The sequence below is a fragment of the Malus domestica genome, chromosome 01 (genome assembly GCF_042453785.1).
Source record: "Malus domestica chromosome 01, GDT2T_hap1".
Lineage (NCBI taxonomy): Eukaryota > Viridiplantae > Streptophyta > Magnoliopsida > Rosales > Rosaceae > Malus > Malus domestica.
The window spans coordinates 13,034,738-13,057,868 of NC_091661.1; the positions used below are offsets into that span (position 1 = coordinate 13,034,738).

At 34.9% G+C, this 23,131-nt stretch overlaps 3 protein-coding genes across 3 annotated transcripts; 1 reads left to right on the forward strand and 2 right to left on the reverse strand.

The window, feature by feature from the left end:
• Positions 1-1,551: 1,551 nt before the first annotated feature.
• Positions 1,552-7,071, reverse strand: LOC103446099 (protein DETOXIFICATION 27-like). Its single transcript, XM_008385198.4, has 8 exons — positions 6,522-7,071; positions 5,831-6,372; positions 5,476-5,562; positions 5,165-5,221; positions 2,569-2,807; positions 2,364-2,482; positions 1,924-2,013; positions 1,552-1,811 (listed from the first exon to the last, which is right to left on the reverse strand). The coding sequence occupies exons 1-8, from the start codon at positions 6,819-6,821 to the stop codon at positions 1,764-1,766; spliced, it is 1,482 nt and encodes a 493-aa protein (XP_008383420.3). The 5' UTR covers positions 6,822-7,071; the 3' UTR covers positions 1,552-1,763.
• A 6,991-nt stretch (positions 7,072-14,062) lies between these two features.
• Positions 14,063-15,171, reverse strand: LOC103446003 (classical arabinogalactan protein 4-like). Its single transcript, XM_029107624.2, has one exon. It carries the CDS (start codon positions 14,834-14,836, stop codon positions 14,399-14,401), a length of 438 nt encoding a protein of 145 aa, XP_028963457.1. The 5' UTR covers positions 14,837-15,171; the 3' UTR covers positions 14,063-14,398.
• Positions 15,172-20,631: 5,460 nt separating this feature from the next.
• On the forward strand, positions 20,632-21,843 carry LOC108169975 (uncharacterized mitochondrial protein AtMg00810-like). Its single transcript, XM_017324375.2, has one exon. It carries the CDS (start codon positions 20,632-20,634, stop codon positions 21,841-21,843), a length of 1,212 nt encoding a protein of 403 aa, XP_017179864.2.
• The last annotated feature ends 1,288 nt before the right edge of the window (positions 21,844-23,131 follow it).

The following is a 23,131-nucleotide window of genomic DNA, read 5'->3' on the forward strand; positions in this document are numbered from 1 at the left end:
TGGGTTGGGAACCATTAGATCTGTGGATACATAAAATCAAAAACAAGGAGCAGATTTTTGGTTTGTGTATTTCAAAAAAAAAAACTTGTGGAAGATGATGAGATTGTTCAACGGAGAAAGTCAATGGTTGTATTAAAAAAGGATTCTAATGGAGGAGGAAAATGTTGGGCAAAACTGAAAACATAAAAACTTTGATCTCTCTCTTCAACAGGCAAGCCCTATAAAACACCAACAATGGAGAGCTTGAAGCCAGCAAAGAAGATGGATCGGGAAAGATGGGGTGGGGGCGGCTAAGGGCGGATGAGAAATGGAGTCAAATAGAGATGCAGATGGAATAGTGGAATTGCCATAAAAAAATATTTTCTTTTTTAAATTGATTTATCTATATTTTTTTTTATCTATGTGGACAACTTTGACTACCACGTCATTAGTTAATGGTCAACTTAACAAAATAATTAATGGATGTATGAAACTAAAATAAAATGTGACGTGCTATATGAAATTGAAATATTTTAAAGATGTTGTATAAAATTGCAAATGCACCTAAACTTGAGAGGCTAAAATGTAAGTTACCCTTGAAATTTCTCTATCTAAACACAGTGGAAATGAACTTTTTCCCTTAACTCTCTTTTTATATGGAAAAGAATGAGTCAATCAAATTGACTTTTCTCTCTTAATTCCTCTCCAGATAGTCGGCCCCCTTGAGATGGCCTTGGCTTTAGGTACTCTCATATTTTAGGTCATCTTAACAAAAACCAATTGGGTTTGGGCCCAATGGGCCTAAGAAAACCCGAACTACTTTTAAGTCCCAAAGAGAAGTTTCATGACTTCTATGATTAGTTTAGAATTTCTAATTAGGACAAGAATTGTCTGCCCTCCCATAATGTTTGTGTGGTCACGGTTAAGTCATCTCAACATTTTATATTATTATTCATTTTTGTCTTATTATCTCTATAAAAAAATAATATAAAATGTTGACATGGCTTAACCATGACCACATAAAACAGGAGGGCACAGGAGGACACAGGAAGTGGAAGGGCAGACAATCTTTGTCCTTCTAATTAACCATATCAATTAATTAATCTAATTAATTAATTCTATCATTCTTTAGTTATCTAATCATACAAGTGGATCAGTGTACAATTGTTTTAGATTCTAATTAGTGAGGTAGCGAGGTGATTGATATTAATACAATTAATTAGTACTTGTACAATCAATTGGTATGAATTGGACAATTTTAGTTACACAAGTTACACTTCCAGAAACATAAAAAAATTGGGCTGACCAAATTCAGCCCAAAATCCAAATTAAATAAAAAAGTGGTCCTCAGGTCCATTCCCGAACCGGATCGAAAATTTGAAAAATTATTGGTATTAGCAAATTTCGAGAAAACCAAAAATTTGGTTCAGTTTTGGTTTTCAAAATTCCGTCCCGAAACAATTCGTTTCAGTTTTTTTGGTTCGGGATACAAACCATTGTATTATGAAGGAGATCGAACATTAAATGTTCTCCACTCACTCCATATAGCTTGTCAAAGCCGAATGTAAACTGTTTCAGATAAGCCTGGCTAAGAAGTTCAGGTTAGCCGCTTGATATTAAAGCATTTTTCCAATGTAAATTCACCTACCAAATCTTAGTTCTGCAGAAAATAATTTCTGTCTTCTATTCCTTTCCATACAATCTACACAGATTTGTCTTGTTTATATTGACACAATGTAATCGTAAAACATCGTCTGCAAATCCGATCGACATTGTTAATATTATTAGTTCTTGTCCGCCCACCTCAATACATGCATGCTTGCTTTCTCTGCCTGCAAATATATCCCAACACAGAAATATAATGATCACCATGTATGGAAAAGTATAGAAGGCACAAAATCAAAACCACAAGAAGTGACAGTTCGGGAATTCCATAATCTGTACCTCTTTTTCCCAGTCGCATCGAATTGTGATAATGGCCAATATCAAGGTTTGAACTGCTGTCCCACCAAAGATCATTCCAGCCCAAATTCCCTAATCACGTCCATTTGTAATCAAGTGTCAGTCCAGAAACAGATGCAAAAATGAGAGGTACATATTGTAGTAACTGGGAAGCAATCATAGAGAATGGTGTGGGGAGAAAGATTATCACGTGTACTTGTGATAAGTATATATTTGACGGGTAGTGGAGAAACTCTGTTGCAATCAAAGACATCATGTAACAAGTACATATTAAACGAGTGATGCACTTTTTGAACATGTGAAACATCTATTAAATAAGTAACGTCACTAAAACTATGTCTTGGTTGCAAGAGAGAATCTGCATATGAAGTGGTGAATCCAATTTCTTTTACACAGTAAAATTGAGTGATAAAACTACGTACCATCACTCCTTGGTGGAAGAACCATCCCATTAAAAACCCAAGTGGCACCCCAATCAGATAATAGCAACCCAAGTTTACGTATGCCACATAAGATTGCCACCCAGATCCCACGGCCACACCTGTTAATCAAAACAAAATAAACACTAACTAGTTAATGGACCATTTGATAGCTATTTCGTTAGAAGTTAATTAGAGAAGGGATTACCAGAGAGAACTGGTTGAACACTGTTGAGCAAAATTGTGAAGGCTAGCAGAAGGGATAGTTTGCTAACTTCAGTAAGAACAGGTTCACTATTTGTAAATATGTAGCCGACCTCGTTGTGGAACATCATAATCAAGAGCCAAAAGAAGAGGCCCATTATAACAGATGTCACAACAGCCACTGTTGTCGCAAACTTGGCTCCCTTCGCATTCCCAGCTCCAAGCTCATTTGCAACCCTAACTCTGTCCATTACAATAACAAAACGCATTAGCAACTGAAATTGAATAAACACACCCTTTTTTTTTTTTTAATTTCTCACACAGCTCCTGTTTAATCATGTTGTTGTTTTCATTTGATTTATTCAATATAACGGCATAAAACAAAAAGGTTTGTGAGAAGCTAAAAAGAGTGAAAATCAGCTCTTATTAGTATTACTAAATACTAAACCCTAATCGTCACTGTTTTGGATTGGATCCGATAATATTATAAACAGAAAAGAGACAGGAGCACACAGAAACATCATAGAAGTTGCATTTGAAATCGCATTTGTTCCGACTCGATCCATTGATGATACTTATCCATGGGAAAAGCCCGCAGAAAAAACCAAGCACATACGATGATCATGAGCAGTACTGTATCCCAAATGAAACAAATGATTGAGGTCTGTCGGTTGCTGACAACATATTTTGGAGGGATGACTATACTGATGATGGGCGGCTGGCCAATATAATCCATCGGACCATGTACAGGTAATCGAACTAATCAAAGTTGTTTTACCCTTTTACTTTCCCATCCATTTTCCTCCGAAAGTTTGGAGACTTTGATTAATTTTTGGACCCCATCCACATCATTGTACCCCTATTAAACTTCAAAAGCTTAAGCTCGTGTAACATCATTTTACAGGTTGAGTAACAAAGATGATAAAAACCATCATTCCAGATAATAGAAAAGACAAGTCGTAGTAGACAGCCAGACATTCAACAAAGGTTGCCTAGAATTTTGTACAAGGACGTCCGTCTTTTGACGTATTTTATATTGATTAATTCATTGCACTCGGATCTATCCACTCCACTTATTAATGATTGTCAATGTTACATCATTTCAGACTTATATTCAAATGTTTTTCTAATACAAATACACTAAACTGCGAATTTTTAAATTAAATCATCAATCTCTATCTCAATCAAAATTATACTCTTCTTGGACTAAATTAATAAACAAGAAACAAATTATAAAGCATAGTTATCTCGCGTCTTCTACGTATAGCTATAAAATAAAAACAAAGAACTAGTTGGCATAAAAACATATATATATATTCTTTAAGGGAATGGATCTTTGCTTTTTTTCAAAATTAAAATTAAATTTAGTTATGAACCCACTTCACATCAAACTTTAACAATACGAACTGTTTATTTTATAATTTTAATTCGTAGATCATCTTTGAAAAAATTCAATTCAATCCGAAACTATTTGCATATTTAACTATCACGATGAAATTTCGATGTTTTCTTAGAACAAAGTGTTCGTTAATTTCTAAGAACTCAATTAGATGCCTCAAATATTTTCAATTTGACTAATCTTTTGCAAAGATGATCTATAAGGTGCAACTTAAAAAATCAACAGTTCAAATCGTTAAAGTTCGAAGTGGTGTGGGTTCCACAACTAATTTCCAATTTTATAATTTCGAAATGATTTTTTTTTTTTTCATCCTATTTTCCTTCTTTGATTCATTCAATAACTAGCGAAAAATAAACAGAAAAGTGTCAGTTCCTTGAATGAAAAAGAAGAGAACATATGACCCACTACAACCTCTAAACCCCCCCCCCCCCCCAACAAGTTCAAACATTTCAGTCACTTACATTGAAGCAAGAAAAAAATTAGTTATAACTTGTATCACCCATCACTACTGAACCAAATAGGAAAAATTGAGTATAATAATTTTGTTAAGATAGAGAAAGTTGATAGAGATGAAAAGCTAAATTGAGTGACTTGGGTTTGAATTGTTAATAACAAAAGATTTAAAGTATGTTAATAGAGATTGTTGTTAGAGATAAAAAGTTAAATTGAGGCTAAAATAGTTTTTTGACATTGATTGCTTGCTATTTTTGTAGAAATAAGACTCGTTCTGTTGATTTATACAAAGTATTACAATACATAGAGTTATATCAATCCTTATTTAGATAGAAATTCTACACTAATTATAACTGAAATTATATTATTGTAATACAAAGGATAATCACCGAGATGTTTCTGAATTAATTAACGCAGATTTATCAAGTAAAACAAAAATTTAGAAATTCTCTTTAAAAGGCTCTAATTGGTTTAGGAAGTCAAGTTTGGAGAGATTTTTCAGTGCAACTGGTACACGGGGTGGTATATCACGTGTCACTATACAAATTGTGGGATATGTGTGTTAAAAAGTTTATAACTTGAAAAATAAAATTTCTTACCACTTATATAAAAACACGTGATGTACCACTCATATTCTGATCACAATGAAAATTTTCTCCAAGCTTTGGTCTATTACGGTGAGCTCCACGTAGTATTCATTTCATGATAATATAGAAGAAAGCATAAGAGAAAATATAAGAGGTGTTACCCAGTTCCTGCAAAGAAGGCCAGAGGAATCATCAACTCCCACCCATTTATCGTCATGCTGCCAAACAAAAAAAAGACAAATTAACATTAGACAACTGCATATTATGATAATAATATTCTTATTCTATTTCAAGAGGACAGAGTTCACTTGTGTACGTAGATCTTGTTGAGTCCAACCAAACTCTTCAAACACAATTTATAATTTGACAGTGATAGGGCACATTATCGTTTTGTAGAACAAAGAAATATGGACATAGAGAAAAGAAAAAAAAAATTCAATATACAAATTTATTTATGTAATTCTATGGTTACCATATAGACAAAGCATCCACAGCAATCTCTGCGTTCTGTAGATTCCCTGTCATCAGAATTAGTATTCTATAATACCAATTCTCCAGGCTGCAATTTCAATTACAAGTTAAAAATGTTTAGGTAAATTGGTAGATTAATCGACATGGAAAACCAAACAGTATCAGAAAGGAGAAGGTGTACATGAATTGATTCACTTTCACTGTGGTGCTCCGACTCCCGACTCAATAATACAATTTCATATGTAAGTTTCTCTGCATACGACGTTGTATTATTGAACTAGGACGGACGTCATAGTAATAATGAACCGATTTCATGTAAATTGGTCTTTTAGAGAGAGAGAGAGAGAGAGGGGTACCAAAGCATGACTCCAGAAGCAGCAGAGAGTTTAGTGAATTCCCAAAGGCCAGAAAATGCTTCAGTGGAGAAACCAGCCCAAGTCAAGGGGCAGCCACCAAAGAGAGTGTAACCCAGAAGACCAAAAACCAAAACCCACCAAGAAAAGTTTATGGTAATTGCAGTGCCAATCACTCCAAACTGAAGTCTGTACACAAAAAGCCAACTCACAAACACATGCACCGCAAGGCTAACCAGAGAAACCCATGCAATCACTGCTGTTTTGAGCTGGCTCTGTAGGAACCTCTGCAATGGAAACTGAAACGCAAAGCTGAAGTGAAGAGGAATCATGACCATGGACACAACCCCAGATAACTCTGCAACTTCTGCGGGTTGCCCTAAAAGCTTCAAAAATGGAGAGGCAAAGAGATAGATTGGTAGAAGAAGAATACAGCACAGAAACAAAACAATCCATGATCTTTGCATGTACACTCCAAGCATGTAGTACTTCTTTGCTCCATAAGCTTGCCCGCATAGTGTTTCTAAAGCACTTGCCATCCCTAACTGGTTAAAAAAAAACATCCACAACAAAGTTAATGATCACGTGAAATCGCATTTGGATCTGATAACACAGCATGCCAGATACTTAAAGCGGATCAGAGATTATGAAAATAAATAAGAAGCAAATAAGTGATTGGTGTTGAGAAAAGTACCAAGAGCCCAAAATCGAAACCAACAATGACATTATTAGCAATTGAGATGGCAGCAAGCTCGAGGTCGCCGAGGTGGCCGGCGAAGGCTTGGGTGATGACCAACATGGAATACGAGGCTACACGGCTAAAGATTGCGGGACCAACTATGTGCCACAGCTTCTTTGATTCAATCCAAGATCTCCTTACAAGAGTAGTAGCTTGATTTTCATCATCATTATGTTCACGTTTCAATCGGACGGTTGAAGCTAAATCATCCAACAATGGAACCTCTGCCTCCACTAGTGCACTGTTACTTGCCATTCTGCAACTGCTAGTCTTTCTTAATCACTTCCTTTCTCTGGTTCTTTTGCAACACTTGTCTCTAATTTTATGGACTGCAATGGAGAGAGAGAGAGAGAGAGAGAGAGAGAGAGAGAGAGAGGGCATACAATACAATTGTGAGTCGGAGAGAGAGTTTGGCTTCTTACATATGAAGGGGAGCAATTGTATTTTGTTCTCTCTAAATAATTACAAGCTGTTGAGCGGCGTTGAAGCAGTGAACCACGTTTGTGCTTCAAGTTTTATATTTTATTATTTTGTGTAGACAAAAATGTGTGGCGTGACGACTTCGGCCGCCTCGTGTGGTGTTTGTAATTTCACGATATGATTCAGACTGAAAATAAGGTGGACTTCGATTTACAAGTCACACCAAAAAAATTCTGATTTAACAGGCAGGAAGAGGTTACCCTCCTCACACGTCAATGAAGACTGTGAACGTACCTGTATGTGGGGCTGGGACGATCGGATGATTAATTTACATTCAGAGGTGCAACGCTACGAAAAGACAATACTTTCAAAACACACATGGTCATTGCTTACGAAAAGTAATTTGTAATTTTGTATAGGGTACGAAGAAAATTAGAAAAGCCATCGTCAGCTTGAATATATGCTGTTAGGGTAATGCTAGTTAATCAAAAATTTTAAATCAAATTTGCAAACTCAATGATATAGTTGTAGATGATTGGATTATTAATTTAATGTTGATTAACGTGCTTGGTTTGCAATTTGGTTCAAAAAATTTGGTTTCCCTATCATTATCCATGTTGTTAAAGTAGATTAATTAAACAGAAGAAATATTCGATATACATCCAATCATCTTTCGTTTTTATATTGCAGTGATCCAATGATATATATACATGCAGCGTAATGCTCGGGACACTTTTATAAACTAAATGATATGGAAGTTGATGATTAAATTTTTACATAAGTATTGATTAATTTACTTATTTTTTTAAGGAAAACTAATTAAAAAGACTTGAAAAATTTTAGTTTTAATAAAAAAAAACCATGTTATAAGTTTTGTTTAACGATTAGTACAAAACCCATATTAAAGTAGTCCAACTAAAAATGACCCAACTATAAATTATGATTTGTCGATTTTACCCCTAACTTTTTAGGCTGAGTTCCAAATTTTCGTCGTTAATGGAGTTCATTGTTGTTTTGCAGACCTTCTTCTTTTTCTTTGAAACAAAAATATAGATATGCATGCTATTTAATTTATAATTGTATTATTTCGTTGAAATGTGATCGTTGTTATTATTCATAGTGTATTCAAGGTACTGTTTTTCAATTTTTCATCGTCAGTGGAGTTCATCATTTGTTTCTCCAGAAAATAAATTTGAGATCTGCATGCTATTCAATAATAACGATGGGTCACTATTTCTGGACTGTAAAAATAAACTGTTTCTGGATTTTAAGTAACACTATTTCTGGAATCTAAATCACTGTTTTTGGAATCTAAGTTACTGTTTCTGAAATCTAAGTCATTGTTTCTAGATCTAAGTGAAATAGACACACTGTTTCTTAAATGTAAGCTAGAAAAGAAATAGTGAAATTCACTGTATTTGGATTCAAAGCAAAATAAGCACCATGTTTCTTAAATATAATCAATTGATGCATGAAAGAAAAGAAACAGTCAAAGGTTAAAACATAGATTATTTCTAGAACTAAGTCACTATTTCTAGAATCTAAGTCATTGTTTTTGGAATTTTAGTCATTGTTTCTGGAATTGAAGTCACTATTTCTGTATTTTAGTTCTTTTTCTTCCAAATACAGTGTTTGTTTTTGTAAACAAACATTGTATATAATTTTTTTTTCCAGAAATAGTATTATGTTTTGGGTTATCTAGAAATAGTTTTATGTTTTGGTTTTTTTTTATTTCAGACACTTTTTCACTGGTTTATGCCATTAAACTTCTTTGAACTTGTTTCGACGGCTTTGTTCCGATGAATGCTTCCTTTTTCAACTTTGATTTGGTTGTTTTTGAAATGAGGGGAATTCGATATGATAGGAAGACAGGGAGTTATTATGGCGGTTTCGTGCTGGGTTGAGGTTGGTGAAGAGTCAAGACAATATCAAATCATTTAGGGGTATTTACGGAAGTGTAGATTTGTAGTGGGTTGGGCTTGTTAGTTTGACCCATCGACAATAGTTTTGGATGATTTTTTATTAAACTTTGAGCCATTTTAGTTACATAACATTTTGAGATGGTTTTTGGTTAAATATTTGTTGGCTCAAGCCCTTTTCATTAAAGCTCCCTATTTTTTTTATTGGTAACACATCATTTAGGTTGCAAATTTAGTCAACAAATTTAGTCTCTTTAGCATTAACCTTACTTAAGCATTGATTAACATACTTATTTCTTATTGGTAACACGTCATTTAATATATAGCCCCTCTTGTAGTAGTGAAATTTAGTTTATCTAGCATTACCCATATATGCATGCACTCTAAAGTGGCTTTTGTGCACCTCAATGTTTTGCTGTTTAAGAATGGATAATGTTAGGATGACCCAATTTTTTAATCAAGTTTTGTAAACCAAAAGAGTGGTTGTTGATGACTCTATTACGTATGTGTTGATTAATGTGCTTATTTCTTAGTGGTGACACATCATTTGGTTTGCAATTTGATTCAAAAAAAATTGGTCTACCTAGCATTACCCTTAAAGAATAATTAGAATACTCTGCACTTTTTCTATATCATTTAGATTAAACATATGTGACTTTTTAAAATTTGATTAAAGTGCTTTGACAAATAGTCACCTCTATTTTTTAAAATTAAAATAATTTTTGAATTTATCCTTTTATCTGCATGATGTACTTTTCCTAATTTAGTGGAGATATTAGTAATTAAACTATATTTTCTCTTCTTCCAAATATGTTTTTTCAATCACAGTTTCTTTTTTTTCTTTTTTTGTTATGCAAACATTTAATATTATTTCTTTTTCCAAATGGTTTTTTCTTTTTCAAATAGTTGGTGATCAACATAAAAGCTCCATGTAATTTTTTCAATTTTTTTGTGAAATTATATATATATATGTATATATATATATTGCTGTTTTTTAAGTATAGTTGTTGACGAATTATTATTAGGTACAATACACTACGTATATATCATCTGCATGTATGTTTAAATTTACAAAAATCATTAATTGGTATGTTTATTTGCAATTTTGGTATGTTTAATTTGATACATATTGTTAATATTGGTACATTATTTTTATTTTGGTACGTTTTATTTTGTACTCATTGTGTATTGGTATGTTTACATTATTCTCAATCATGTTCTATCTTAACATACTAAAAGAAAAACTTATATCCGTAAATTTGATTTTGGGGGATTTAAAAATATTTTAAACTATTTTTGAAAGAAAATATCTTAAATTGTAGATAATTATTGCTAAATTGTATCATTATTGTGAAAATAAATTGAATCTAACCAACTTTTTTTTTAACAATTATCTCTAACCGAGGAGAGTGTAATCAAAAGGCTAGATTATAGGAAATTTTTTACAATATAATGTGCATATAGCATCAAAACTATGACAAAAAAAAAATTTAATCAAATCATTAAAAGGCATGGATATTTGATCTAGAAAATTCAAAATTGATGCGCCTATATCAAAAATCCCTTAACAATACAAGGTGCATGTATTCATGTTAATCAGGACCATTGAAATTGATCATATTAATTTTGGGCATATCTATTATTTGGGAATTAGGACACTAGTATTGCAGTCTAACAGCATAAATAAGATTGGAGAACATTACTTCTTTTCTATTTAATTAATCTTCACACAACATTTTTCTCTTCATACACACTCTAGTTTATTTCTAGCGTGTGGATTGATTAAAGCAAAGGAGATCAATGAGCATATATAAACATAATGAACAGAATATATAAAATAAAAAAAATAAAAAATAAAGTTTGCATAAATCAGTTTATTTCTAGCGTGTGGATTGATTAAAGCAAAGGAGATCAATGAGCATATATAAACATAATGAACAGAATATATATATAAAAAAAAAAGTTTGCATAAATCATTTTTCAAGAAAGAAAACAACTAACTTCTGTAATTTTGTTGATTCATTGAGAATATCAAGATAATAAAAATCAGATTCAAAAGAGTGTAGGATAGAAGTAATACCAACCTTTTCAGCTATTGCATTTTGTCATCATCGTCCAGTCTTGCGGGAGGGAGACTACCTTTTCCACTAGGAAATTGCAGTGAGAGCTCAACACTTTTTCATCAACAATCGGCCAGGGAAGAATGTTGCTTTTCAATCTAATGTGAGTGCCAAGCCAGATATTGTGACAAACATTTACTTTCACTTTTATATTTGGTTGAATATATTTGACAAACAGATTACCATATATACATATATATAGGATTTGATGATGATGTGCAATGGGTTCATATAAAGCAGGCCTTAATTATAATTATAATTGACAAACAGATTACCATATATATACATGTGTATTGAGTCCCACATTGGTAGACTACTGAGTTGATATATACTTTATATAAGTCATTACAAAGAATCTAGTTAGTGACTAGTCGCTTTAATATATAGCGTAGATATAGTATATGTTTCATCTTGAATCATTACTATTTTTTTAGAAGAGGCCCAAGGCCCAACATAAAGAAAACTTTGTCATCATGTTCAAGGGCCTCATGAATCAACAAAATCAGTGTGGTAGCCCAAAATCCGTTAGCCTTTTCCAAAATGTGTGAGCCCAAATCCAAGGTTATTGTTACCGTCGATGTTCTAAAAATCGCTAGGCGGTAGTTGGCGGCGAAGACTTACTTAGAAACTTAAGTGGTTTATATTTATTTTAAGGGAAATTTTATTTGGACCCAGTTAACTTATCTCTACACCCATTAATATTGTTTTTAATTTTATATTCCAATTATGTCCTAATGAAAAATGGGTATAGAAAGATATTATCAACTATCGAATGGGTGTGTCGAAGTGGCCCTGAGAGCCCCATTTGGAGGTTGGGTGGATTTCCAGAAATCGAAAAGAGGGATTAACATAGGGTAGAGCAGAACGGATTGCCCAGAAATTCTGCAATCCGCAAGGCCCTGCTGCCCAGACCCTTGAAGCTTGCAGATAACAAATGTCACCCAAGTCAGCCACACACGAAGGTCTTCTGCAACTCGCACCCTTCCTCTTTTTCGAGCTTCTGCGACCTGCAAAAGCTTCAACAACAGTCCAATCGACACCCCCTTGCAGACCAAATCATGCCCCTTCTTCCAAATTGCAGCTACTGCTCACCTAGGTTGCAACGTGCAGCTGTGACCTTCAAATCATAGTCGCTGCTCAAACCCTCGCCTTTGAAGGTCAAACAACGATGACTCGACTGAAGGCAAGGTCGGACGACGACTCGCACAATCTCCATGACAAGATCTCCGACTGTTGGTTCCAGCGATATCACGACCTTGTCACCACCACCATAGAGATAAGCACGAAGAATTGAACATTGATGAGATAAAGAGTAGGTCAGCGATGAAAATTTTTGTAATGACAATCGGAATCAAATCTGATTACCACCACAGTAGGTGGTTGGGTGGGTGTTTGTGTTCTTTTTTTTTTAAAGTTTGTCAATTTTGTATTTGAGGGTAATAAGATAAGTTTGCAGGACAAAATTTTTAAGTTGGATGTGAAAAGAGGATTAGTGGGTGTAAATAAAATTTCCCTTATTTTAATGAATCTATTAAATATGAATATATGTGTAATTTTATGGCTCTTTCTGTTGGTTAGTAACACATCCTAGGTCCATTTGTTTTTGTTGTGCTTTGTTTTCTCATTAATTTTTTTTAAAAAAAAATTGTGTTTAAGAAACCCTAACTACGTTGAGCGTCGTAAACCCCCTTTTTCTGTGCAATTTCTCCAGTCCCTGTTACCCCGTCTTTTCCCTCTACAATTGCAAATTGCTAGTGCTCTCTCTCTCTCTCTCTTCCCGTCAGATCGGAGCAAAAGGTAGAACATTCTCGAGGCTCCGACGAGGCCGACTAGCCTGCCCAAATGGCTGCCTAGCCTAGGCACCGCCTAATGGCCTTACCAATTTAATGGACGATTTTGGATTCGTTGTAGTGGCACCTAGCAGCCTAGTTGCTAGGTGGTTGCCTAGACCACTATTTCGAACATTGGTTATTATATGTAGTTGAGATCCAACTAGAGAAACAAACAAACATAATTTTGTCTTTTTGTCCTTTTAGTTTTGTTTGATTTATTCTATTTAATAGACGATGATAAAGAAGAGCTTTTGAGAGAGACTAAAAATGATGTGTGAAAATTAACTTCTCCGATTATCAACACGATATAAACATTTGAATTTGTTACTTGTAATTTGCACACAAAAAAAAAGGAAGAAAATGCATGGAGTTTTATATGACAATCTAATTTTAGTCATTTTAAACTAGAAAATGTTACATTATATATATAAAGTTCAAATCTCTTTCAAAAAGATCCAACAGGATTCTCTTTGGATTCTTTTGGTGAGGATCCTAGAGATCCATAAATCATATCCGTTCATTGTACATCGTGCGGTCAGTTTTTGTCATGTACTGTTTGTATTTAATTTTAAATAAAAATATTTAAAATGATTTCTGACTGCATGATGTACAATGAACAGATATAATTCGCGGATCTCCAGAATACTCACAAAGAGGATTCGGCGAAGATCCGGATTCCAAAAAGATTACTTGATTCCATTTTTACTTTTGATCCAAATGCATTACACATGTATGAAGTTTCGTGGAATCACTCAAAAGAAAGTTCGATGGTGCACCTTCGCTTACGATGAAGATTTTTTAAACCATTGGGTCAACGTCAAGAAATGGAATGGAAGCATACAGAGCAAACCTAAGGACTTGGATTCCATCTTTTTGGCATGGAAATAAAGAACAAATCATGTAGACTTTGTCAAAAGGCAGAGCCACCCAACCCTAGAAAATAAAGGCTCAATTTATTCTGCAATCACTTATTTTGGAAATGTGATAAATTTGACAAAAATATTATAGAAACTTACAAATACTACATGGTAATATAATGCAACGTAAAATAAATAAGTGAGATTTAATAAAATAAATTATATCTTTGTCACCTTCATCGATCCATTAATATCTCGGTGCACGTAAAATCGCGAGATTTAGAGTCACACCCACAAAGTTAGAGAGAAAATTAAGTATGAAAACTTGAAAAGTTGAAGATCCATAAGAAAAAGAATGACAAAGTGTTTTATTAAACTATGATCGGACAGATGTACATCCAACGACTCATCTACAAATGGGTGCACATGTCAACTCTAAAACAATGAATCACCATAATTAATCACATCACGACCGTCCAAATCCACCATACTGCCAAACCAATAATCACCATATGGCATGAAAACACGGAGTTAAACAAAAATACAAAAAACATTAACGAAAATAAGTAACAAAATAAAAAGAAATTACTAGATCTCGACCGTCCATCAAAACCCAGATCTAAGAGCCGATGTGAGTCTCCACGTGGACCAATAGGAAAACCCGAAAGAGCAAATCCCATGAATCTAAGCCAACACAACCGCGAAGAAAACTCCAGCAAGAGCAGTTCCAGCAATAGCAACGCGGCTGATGGCGGAGGTGCCACTTGGAGGAAGAGCGTCAGCCGGTGGGGAGTTCGGGCTTGAGCCTGAGGGAGCAGCTGACGATGATGGAGACTTAGCTGCTGGAGTGGAAGCTGGGGTGGAAGCTGGTGTGGAAGCTGGTGGGGAGGCACTTGGGGTTGGTGCTGTCACTGGTGATGGAGTTGGTGACGCGGTTGGTGTTTTGCTGGGTGATGGAACTGGTACGGCTGATGGCGGTGTGGCGGTTGGTGGGGTGGCGGTTGGCGACTTTGCGGTTGGGGGTGAGGCTGTGGGTGCAGCTCCTGGGGCTTGGGCTATGCATGATGTGGCCAACAGACACAAAACCATCAAAACTTGGAACCCTGCAAAATCCATCTTCATTTTGAGAGAGAGAGAGAGAGAGAGAGAGAAAGAGAGAGAGAATTTGATGAGTGAGCGAGAGAGAGGGGGAGTTTCAGAGATGTGTAGGGGTTTCAAAAGGAGAGGAGAATATAAAAAGGTTGGAGATGAGGTTTTTTGGGGGGGGGGGGGTTGGGTGTAGGGATGGGCAACGGTTATGGCGGACGAGTAACCGCGGTTATTTATCTATAACCGTTTATGCTCATACCAGTATAACCGTTTACCCGTTGAGTTATTTACCCATAATCGTTTATGCTCATACATGTTGGGTTATTTACCCAACTTGGGTCTGCTGCTGCTGAGGGACAGCGTTACAAATTCAATAATGCTAATTTGAGATTCCTTCAATGGTTAAATTATATTTATACACGCACAATCACATTGCGTTTTTATTAAATATAGATATATATATATATATATATGTATGTGTATATATATATATATATATGTATATATCTAACTTTACAAATACCTAAATTTTGTTAAGCCAGCGAGGGTAGAGGTGTGATTAGCTGGTCAGCCATTTACACTATTTCTAATTGTTTGAACTTTCTTCAAGGATCATTTACGGGTCGAACCACCAAACACGGTTTTGTTTCGTTTCGACGTGTGTCGTGATCAGGGTTATATCACTAATTTAGTTTGGACTGTAAATTATTGAAGATTGCAATTTTTATGTCGGAAATTTCACTAAATATATTACCGCTTATATTAAATGATTATACTTTCAATTGCACCGAGTTCTGTTATAATGAAGCTCCACTTATCAAATTGTGTATGTATTTAAGTTAAGACAATATATGCGTGTAATTATTCCTGAATCACCGACAAGGCCCTAAAATCATCATTGATGTAAACATGGTTTGTGAGCTTTAAGATTGTATGACGATGGGGGAAATGGTTTGAAAATCACATGTTTTTGGTTGCTGATGAGGGTTAGTAATACGTCTCTTTCTACCGCATTTTCTGGTGTATTAGTTTTCTTAGTAATATAATAGTGCAGAGCTCAGCTTTTAACAGTCTGGATTCGGTCGTTTTGCCCTTTTCAACAACTACAAGCTTGGTGGGTGGGTTTACAAAAATGAGTCTTTCATTATCAGCAATCACACCATTTCATTTAACATGCATTCTATGGTTATTTAGATTAATTTTTTGATTCTTGTGATTTGTTGTGATTTTCAATTTGGTACTTATGCTTATATCTGTTAGTCAGTTTGATCATTTTTGAGTAATTTTAGAGTTCATGTGCCTATGTATGTGTAGCACAATAACTCACAAAATTAAAAAAAAATATTTAATGAGAAAAACACATCACTCAAATTCATAAAACTCCAAACACAAAGACCAAAATGAAAAATTGAGCAAAATACAAGAACCAACATAGTATTTAACTCTTTAGATTGCCATCAAATGCACCAAATTTGCATAATCAATTGGAGTTGTCGTTTACAATATAATAAATGTTGCATAATCAATATTCTTCTTGTAGTTAGTTGCCGTATAACATTCAATCTTTACTTTGCTATATGAGATTTTGAGTTTAAATTTGATAAACGACCATTGTTGATTGATTAATGTGTATATTTATAACCTATATATCTTTTTATATTTAAAAAAAAAAACCCTATATTCGAAATTGTATTTTACTACAAAAAGTATCCATGAATATTGTTACTATGATTAATATGCATAGGATAGATAAAAAGCATGTGCAGGCCATTTGGATGAGGACCTTTTGTTGCATACAATAGACTCTTACCAAATGTATGGCACATGTATCGTATATGTGAGCTGTGTGATTAGCCGTCCTGTGTGGGATAACTGGGGTGGGAGAAAATGTATTATAATGTGTAATCTTATTTTAACAGATTATATTATAGTTTTAATCATGTCACCGTTGCTGAGTTGCAAATGGAAAACAACTAACATGCTCATTTCAACTAACACAATAAAATATTCCTTGGCTTCCAAAAGCTTATTGTCTTCTTCGCGTCCTTTGACTCCGTGCATGGAGGATCGGAATGAAAAACGCGTAAGTTCTGGGGCATTTGAAGAGGACTACTCTCGTCCCATCTTTTTCCTTGTGAAAATTACCAATTCTTTTGCTTGAACGGATAGGGTGAAATTCCTCATAACCTCTCTATACCCAGAAGGGAGGATAACCATGGCTTACCTTCAGTTATTCCTCTTTTTAAAAAATAAAAAATAAAAAATTATGCTTTAGCATAATCATTAATTCTAATGTATATGGTAATAACAATTTAGTGTGATGGAGTATGAATACGCTTTCAACAATCGATATACCACTTGACTTGTCGATGCAATATACTAAATTCTTTCGAATTTACCTCACCAAGTCTTGGTTTTGCCATCTTGGATCTAGGGTTTGGATATTAATATGTTGCTACACATACTTTTAACTTAAATCAATTTGCAGCATGCTATTATGATATCACGTGATATATCAGCTATAAGTAATATATGTATACTTCGTGGTGATGTGCATAAATTATTATTCTCCAATATTATAACAAAGTAGCTTACTAATAGTGTTTGGTATTGTATCCCATCATAGTGATCAGTTGAGTGGAATTTGTTTGGTCTTATTTTATTTAGTGACTTGTAAACATATGTTTAAGTTGATGAATAGGAGCTGGCAGAAGCTGGCAAGAAGGATGCAAACAGGTGCTCCACCGCAAGTCTTAACATGATTATTGGTGAGAAGACGGCTTGTTCACAAACATGGAGATAATGGGATCCCAATAAATCGGTTTTGTGAATTAATCAAAAAATACGTCCTAATCCCAACATTAAAATGCTTCTGACCTTTTCCCGTAAGAATTAGAATATTCTAAATTACGACTCTTTACTTTAGACATGGACCTTTTCTTGTAGTAATTGGAATTCCAATTTCAGTGTTTAGGAAGCAGTCTTACCAGCCTTTCAACTACACTTATAAAGAAGGGTTTTTATTTTTATTTTATTTTTTATTTTTTTAAATCACAAATTATCTCTAAAATTGACTCTCACCATCAAGATGATCTCTGAAATTGAAAATCGATCAATCCTTGAAAATAGGTGTTGCAAATCAATATGGTCATTCAGTCACAGTTATGTTAAAAATTCTGGTAGGTGCTGATGTGGCACATAAATGGGCCCCATAAGTCCTTTAATCACAAATGGTTCTTGAAATTGACCCACGATATCAAAATGGTCTCTAAAATTGATCCGAGACATCAAAATGGTCCCTGAAATTGAAAATCGACCAATGTAGTACCACAAGTAAGTGTCTCAAATTAATGTAGTCATTATGTCACAATTCTATCAATAATTCTGTTATGTGTTGATGTGACACATAAATATGTCACACAAGTCTAATTAAATATGTCACACAAGTCTAACAGTTTAATAATTAATAAAAAGGTTGTCAACCCAAAAACCTAGTCCCGTAATCACCTTCGATTCCAGTCCACATTCCTTTACCTCCATCTATGGTAGCCTTTGCTGTCTATTCTCTAGAAAAATAAATAAATAAAATAATAAAATAAAATTCTCAATGCACCCATATTTACACACTTCGACATCCTTCACCGAATTGGACTTGGATCGAGACGACTTTTGGTCATGACTTGATTTGGTGAGGACTTTTGTGAGATCACCGTTAACATTTAGGTGATCAACATCCTCGCAACTTTAATCTTGAAGAGCTTGTTAGGCGCTCTCCTGGTGGTCTGGTGTAGTAGAGAACGACGAGATTTGCCTTGAGATAATAAGTTTCTAACTGAGGCACATCTATTGTTGGTTGAAAATATTTCCAAACCCCCTTTTAGGCCTTAGTTAAGCCTTGTGCCTTTGAGAGTTTATGGAAGGGATCTCTGTTTGGAGTAGGCCCTACTATAAGAAAAAAAAAATTCCATTGTGCAAAAAAAATTTAGACAATTTTTTTTTAATTAATTATTAAATTATTAACTCATATCAGCACATAATAATTTCTTTTACATAATTGGAGCGGAAAGACTATATTGATTTGTAACACCTATTTTCAGAGACTACATTGATCGATTTTCAATTTTAAGGACCATCTTGACGGTGTGGGGCAATTTCAGAGATCATTTGTAATAAAAACGCGTAAATCTTGTGGGGCCCATTTAAGTGCTACATCAGCACTTAACAGAATTTTAAACATAATTGTGACGGAATCAGTGTTCTAAAAAACGGTTGAGGCGGCCACCTAGGCAGTGCTTGGGTGCTAGGCGGCGGTGCTCTGCCGTGATTAACTCAAAATCGTTTCTTAAATCAGCAAGGTCTGTGCAGACGCTGGGCTATTTGGCGACTAAAAGAGAGAGAGAGAGAGAGAGAGAGAGAGTGAGCGCCCTGGAAGCAGGAATAAGCTCGGAAAAGAAGGGAGAGAGGCTGCTGTGGAAATTTACAAAGCAACAGAAGAAGAGGAAATGGAAAAACAGAGTAATCAAAGAATAAGAAGAAGAGGAAAAGGAAAAAAATTCATAACATTAATGACTTTCCTCTTTCCAAGGAATAAGAGGAAAAGAAAACCCCAAAAAAAAAATAATGGATCCGCTTTCCAAGGCATAAAAAGGGCTCTTGCTTTTGGAATCCTAAGGCAGTAAGGCTGATGTGAGAAAGTGGGGTGGGGGGGGAGATGTCAAAGACTCAAACCTCACACGTGGATTTTTATGAACAAATTTTTTATTTTTAAATGTTTATGAACTACCCAACCCACTAGGTGGATTTTTTTTTAAATATTTATTGTTTAAAAACTAAATACTAATTATTTAAAATGTCTTGAATTATATTTTATCTCTCTGAATTTAATTAATTTAACTTACCAATCATTCAAAATGTCTTAAGTTATATGGTATATTTGCTTAATGTGTTTTTAAAATTTGAACTTGTTGGATACTCTTTTTTAATTTTATCATTATTTTATTATCTTATCCATGAATTTCATATAAGTATAATTTTTTATGTGTCAATATGCACTTATTACAAGATATACAAGAAATTTACCTAAATTCGCCTAGGCGCCTGCCTAGATCCCGCCTAGCCGCCTAGGCGCTAGGCGGTAGCTCGCCGCCCGACTAGCGCCTAGCGTTTTTTAGAACCTTGGACGAAATGACTGCATTGATTTACGACACCTATTTTCAAGGACTACATTGATTGATTTTCAATTTTAGGGACCATCGTTGTCACATCCCAGCCTGGGCCCCCACCACATCCCAGGCACAACTCCACCGTAGTACGATATTGTCCGCCTTGGGCCCCGACCATGCCCTCACGGTTTTGTTTTTGGGAACTCACATGAGAACTTCCCAGTGGGTCACCCATCATGGGGTTGCTCTCGGGTTAACTTGCTTAACTTCGGAGTTCCGATGGAACCCGAAGCCAGTGAGCTCCCAAAAGGCCTCGTGCTAGATAGAGATGGGAATATACATATAAGGCTTACAGGATCCACTCCCCTGTGCGATGTAGGATGTTACAATTTTAATGGTGAGGGTCAATTTCAAGGACCATTTGTGATAAAAATTCTATAAAGAATGATTCTTGGTTTATTTGTTATACTGAGCTTTTGGTGATTATCGCACATGGTTTAGATCTATCTGCACCCATCGTAAGCACATAAATTAAATCACACGTATCTAAGAATAGCTAATGTTATGCACACCACCACGTAATGGTGATAAATATGCTCTTTGAAAACAAGTTTTTTGATACAACAATATTTTATTCTATAAAAGAGAATTCGGAAAGGTCACAGAATGAGTCAGTTACTAACTAGGTATTTTATGCAACAACCTCTTGGTTTTACTGATTCTAATCTGCCAAATCATGTGTGTAAACTCAACAAGTCTCTATATGGCCTTAAACAGGCTCCTCGGGCATGGTTTGATAAACTCTTTCAAGCTCTCAAGTCCATTGGTTTTACTCAATCTTGTTCTGATGCATCTCTTTTTGTCATCAAAGATCCTGTTCTAGTTATAGTATTGGTTTATGTGGATGACATCTTGATCAGTGGTCCCGATCCGACAGTGTGCCAGCAGTTTATTCAGAAACTTGGGTCTCTGTTTCCAGTCAAGGACTTAGGTCATCTTCACTATTTTTTGGGCTTGGAAGTTCAACGCTCATCAAAAGGATTATTTCTTCATCAAAGCAAATATCTTCTGGATTTGCTTCAGAAAACCAAAATGGACGGTGCCAAGCCATGTTGTACTCCTCTTGGCACTACTAAACTGGATCACAGTGGCATTCCTCTCTCCAATCCCACTGAATACCGATCCCTGGTTGGTGCCTTACAGTATTTGACTTGGACTAGGCCTGATATCTCTTTTGCTGTCAATCAAGTATGCCAATTCATGCATACTCCCACTGATCTTCATCTGCAAGCTGCTAAAAGGATTCTCCGATTCCTCAAAGGCACCTCTGATCATGGTTTATGGTTTCAGAAAAGTTCTCTTAATCTTTCTGCATTTTCTGATGCCGATTGGGCTGGTTGTTTATTTGATCGTCGTTCCACCAGCGGCTTTTGCGTATATCTTGGCACAAACTTAATCAGCTGGAGTGCTAAGAAGCAGCCTACAGTGGCTAGATCCTCCACTGAAGCTGAATATCGATTTCTGGCTGCTGTTGAACTGACATGGATCTGTAAGGTGTTTCAAGATTTTGGTTTTCCCTTATCTTCCAAACCTACAATCTGGTGTGATAACATATCTGCTATCTCTCTTGCCTCCAATCCTGTCTTTCATGCTCGAACAAAGCACGTTGAGATAGATTATCATTACATTCGAGAGTTGGTTCTTGCTAATCTGCTTCAAGTTCGGAATGTGTGTACTGAGGACCAAATTGCTGATATTCACACCAAATCTTTGACCAAGAACCGGTTTCTTCTTCTTCAATCCAAGCTATCTCTTGGAACTCCAACTTCTTCCAAGCTCAGCTTGAGGGGGTGTAAAGATGAGGATGCCAAATCATGACATACATTCTGTTTTTAATTACCTACTTGTAATGTGCTATGTGTACAAGTTAGTTAGAGAGGTTATTAGTTGTTATTGTTGTTATGACTATAAATACCATACTCGTGTAATTATTTTGTTAAGTAATGAAATTGTAATATTTCAGAAAGATATTTTCCTCTCAGTTTCTATAGTCGTCACCATTCATGTGGCTCTAAAAGAACTCTCACTTATAAATGAAGAAACATTACTAGACTGTATACTATTTGGTCTTCGAAAAGAAAAGTTATACAAGGATTTTGACAAACTGAGCTACGCCACAGTAGGAGATGATTCGGGAATGGACAAACTAAGGTCACCTAGCATTCCGTGTGATTTGGTTAACTAATTGGTATACGACATATATAGTGAGCTTAATAGACAAGCTCACATCGCCATCGATCTAGTTTATCCCATCCCAGTCAATGGATTAGTACTAATCAACATTAAGGAACGTCCTTACTTTTATCTCTAGCAGTGATATTATCTAAACCATGTTAAGAGTCGGACAAATTAACACATCAAGTGTAATCCAATTCAAAATTAATCACCACCGGCCGTCGGTATCGATAAGTCCTTTTTTTCCTTTTCGTTTTTACAAAAGGAAATGAATCCTAGCTAAAATGAGTGTGAAGTGTGAACCCAAGGAAGCAAAACTCTTTTTTCTTATTTACTCGTATGGTTGACGATTCGAACTTGAGATATTTCTTATTATTGAAAAAAAGAATATAAACAACAACTTGATCAACGTAACTTCAGTTTACACGAATGATACATGTAAAAATGCAATATTTTTTTTTCACTATTTATGTTACTCTCTCTACATAACGTTGTATTGTTGGCTTGTAGAGTTTCGTTTTCGCATGCCAGTCTCTTTGTTCATACGGTTGATTATTAATGAAATCACTTTTAACCTCAAATAAATAAATATAATTATCCGTTCTTTGTGTAATGATAATAAGATTTCCTTCAATTAACATATTCGAAGTGGAAAATGAGAAAATGTCATGGTTAGGGACATACTGCCTCCCTCCATGGCATGCATGCTCCTTATATGATTAGATTAAGAAATTGTTTGATTGTCTTTAACGTTAATTAAATTGGTTTAGAACGGCAGAACTGTATTATATCCTAAATATGTCGCACACAGACACCTCTTTGGATTTTATCATTATGTTCATAGTGTTTGAAAAATGTATATCTTTTCCAAAATTAAAACACGTTCTCTCTGCTCTTTTCTCATGAGCCTTTAAGGTTTAGTGATAACAAG

Bases quoted from the DNA above. Each gene is read 5' to 3' on its own strand.
- LOC103446099 (XM_008385198.4), bottom strand. From the start codon at position 6,821: ATGGCAAGTAACAGTGCACTAGTGGAGGCAGAGGTTCCATTGTTGGAT. The intron at 5,222-5,475 runs GTAACCATAGAA...TTTGTTTGGCAG, and splicing joins GTGGATGCTTTGTCTATATG to CATGACGATAAATGGGTGGG. The intron at 2,483-2,568 runs GTAATCCCTTCT...TTTGATTAACAG, and splicing joins TGTTCAACCAGTTCTCTCTG to GTGTGGCCGTGGGATCTGGG.
- LOC103446003 (XM_029107624.2), bottom strand. From the start codon at position 14,836: ATGAAGATGGATTTTGCAGGGTTCCAAGTTTTGATGGTTTTGTGTCTG.
- LOC108169975 (XM_017324375.2), top strand. From the start codon at position 20,632: ATGAGTCAGTTACTAACTAGGTATTTTATGCAACAACCTCTTGGTTTT.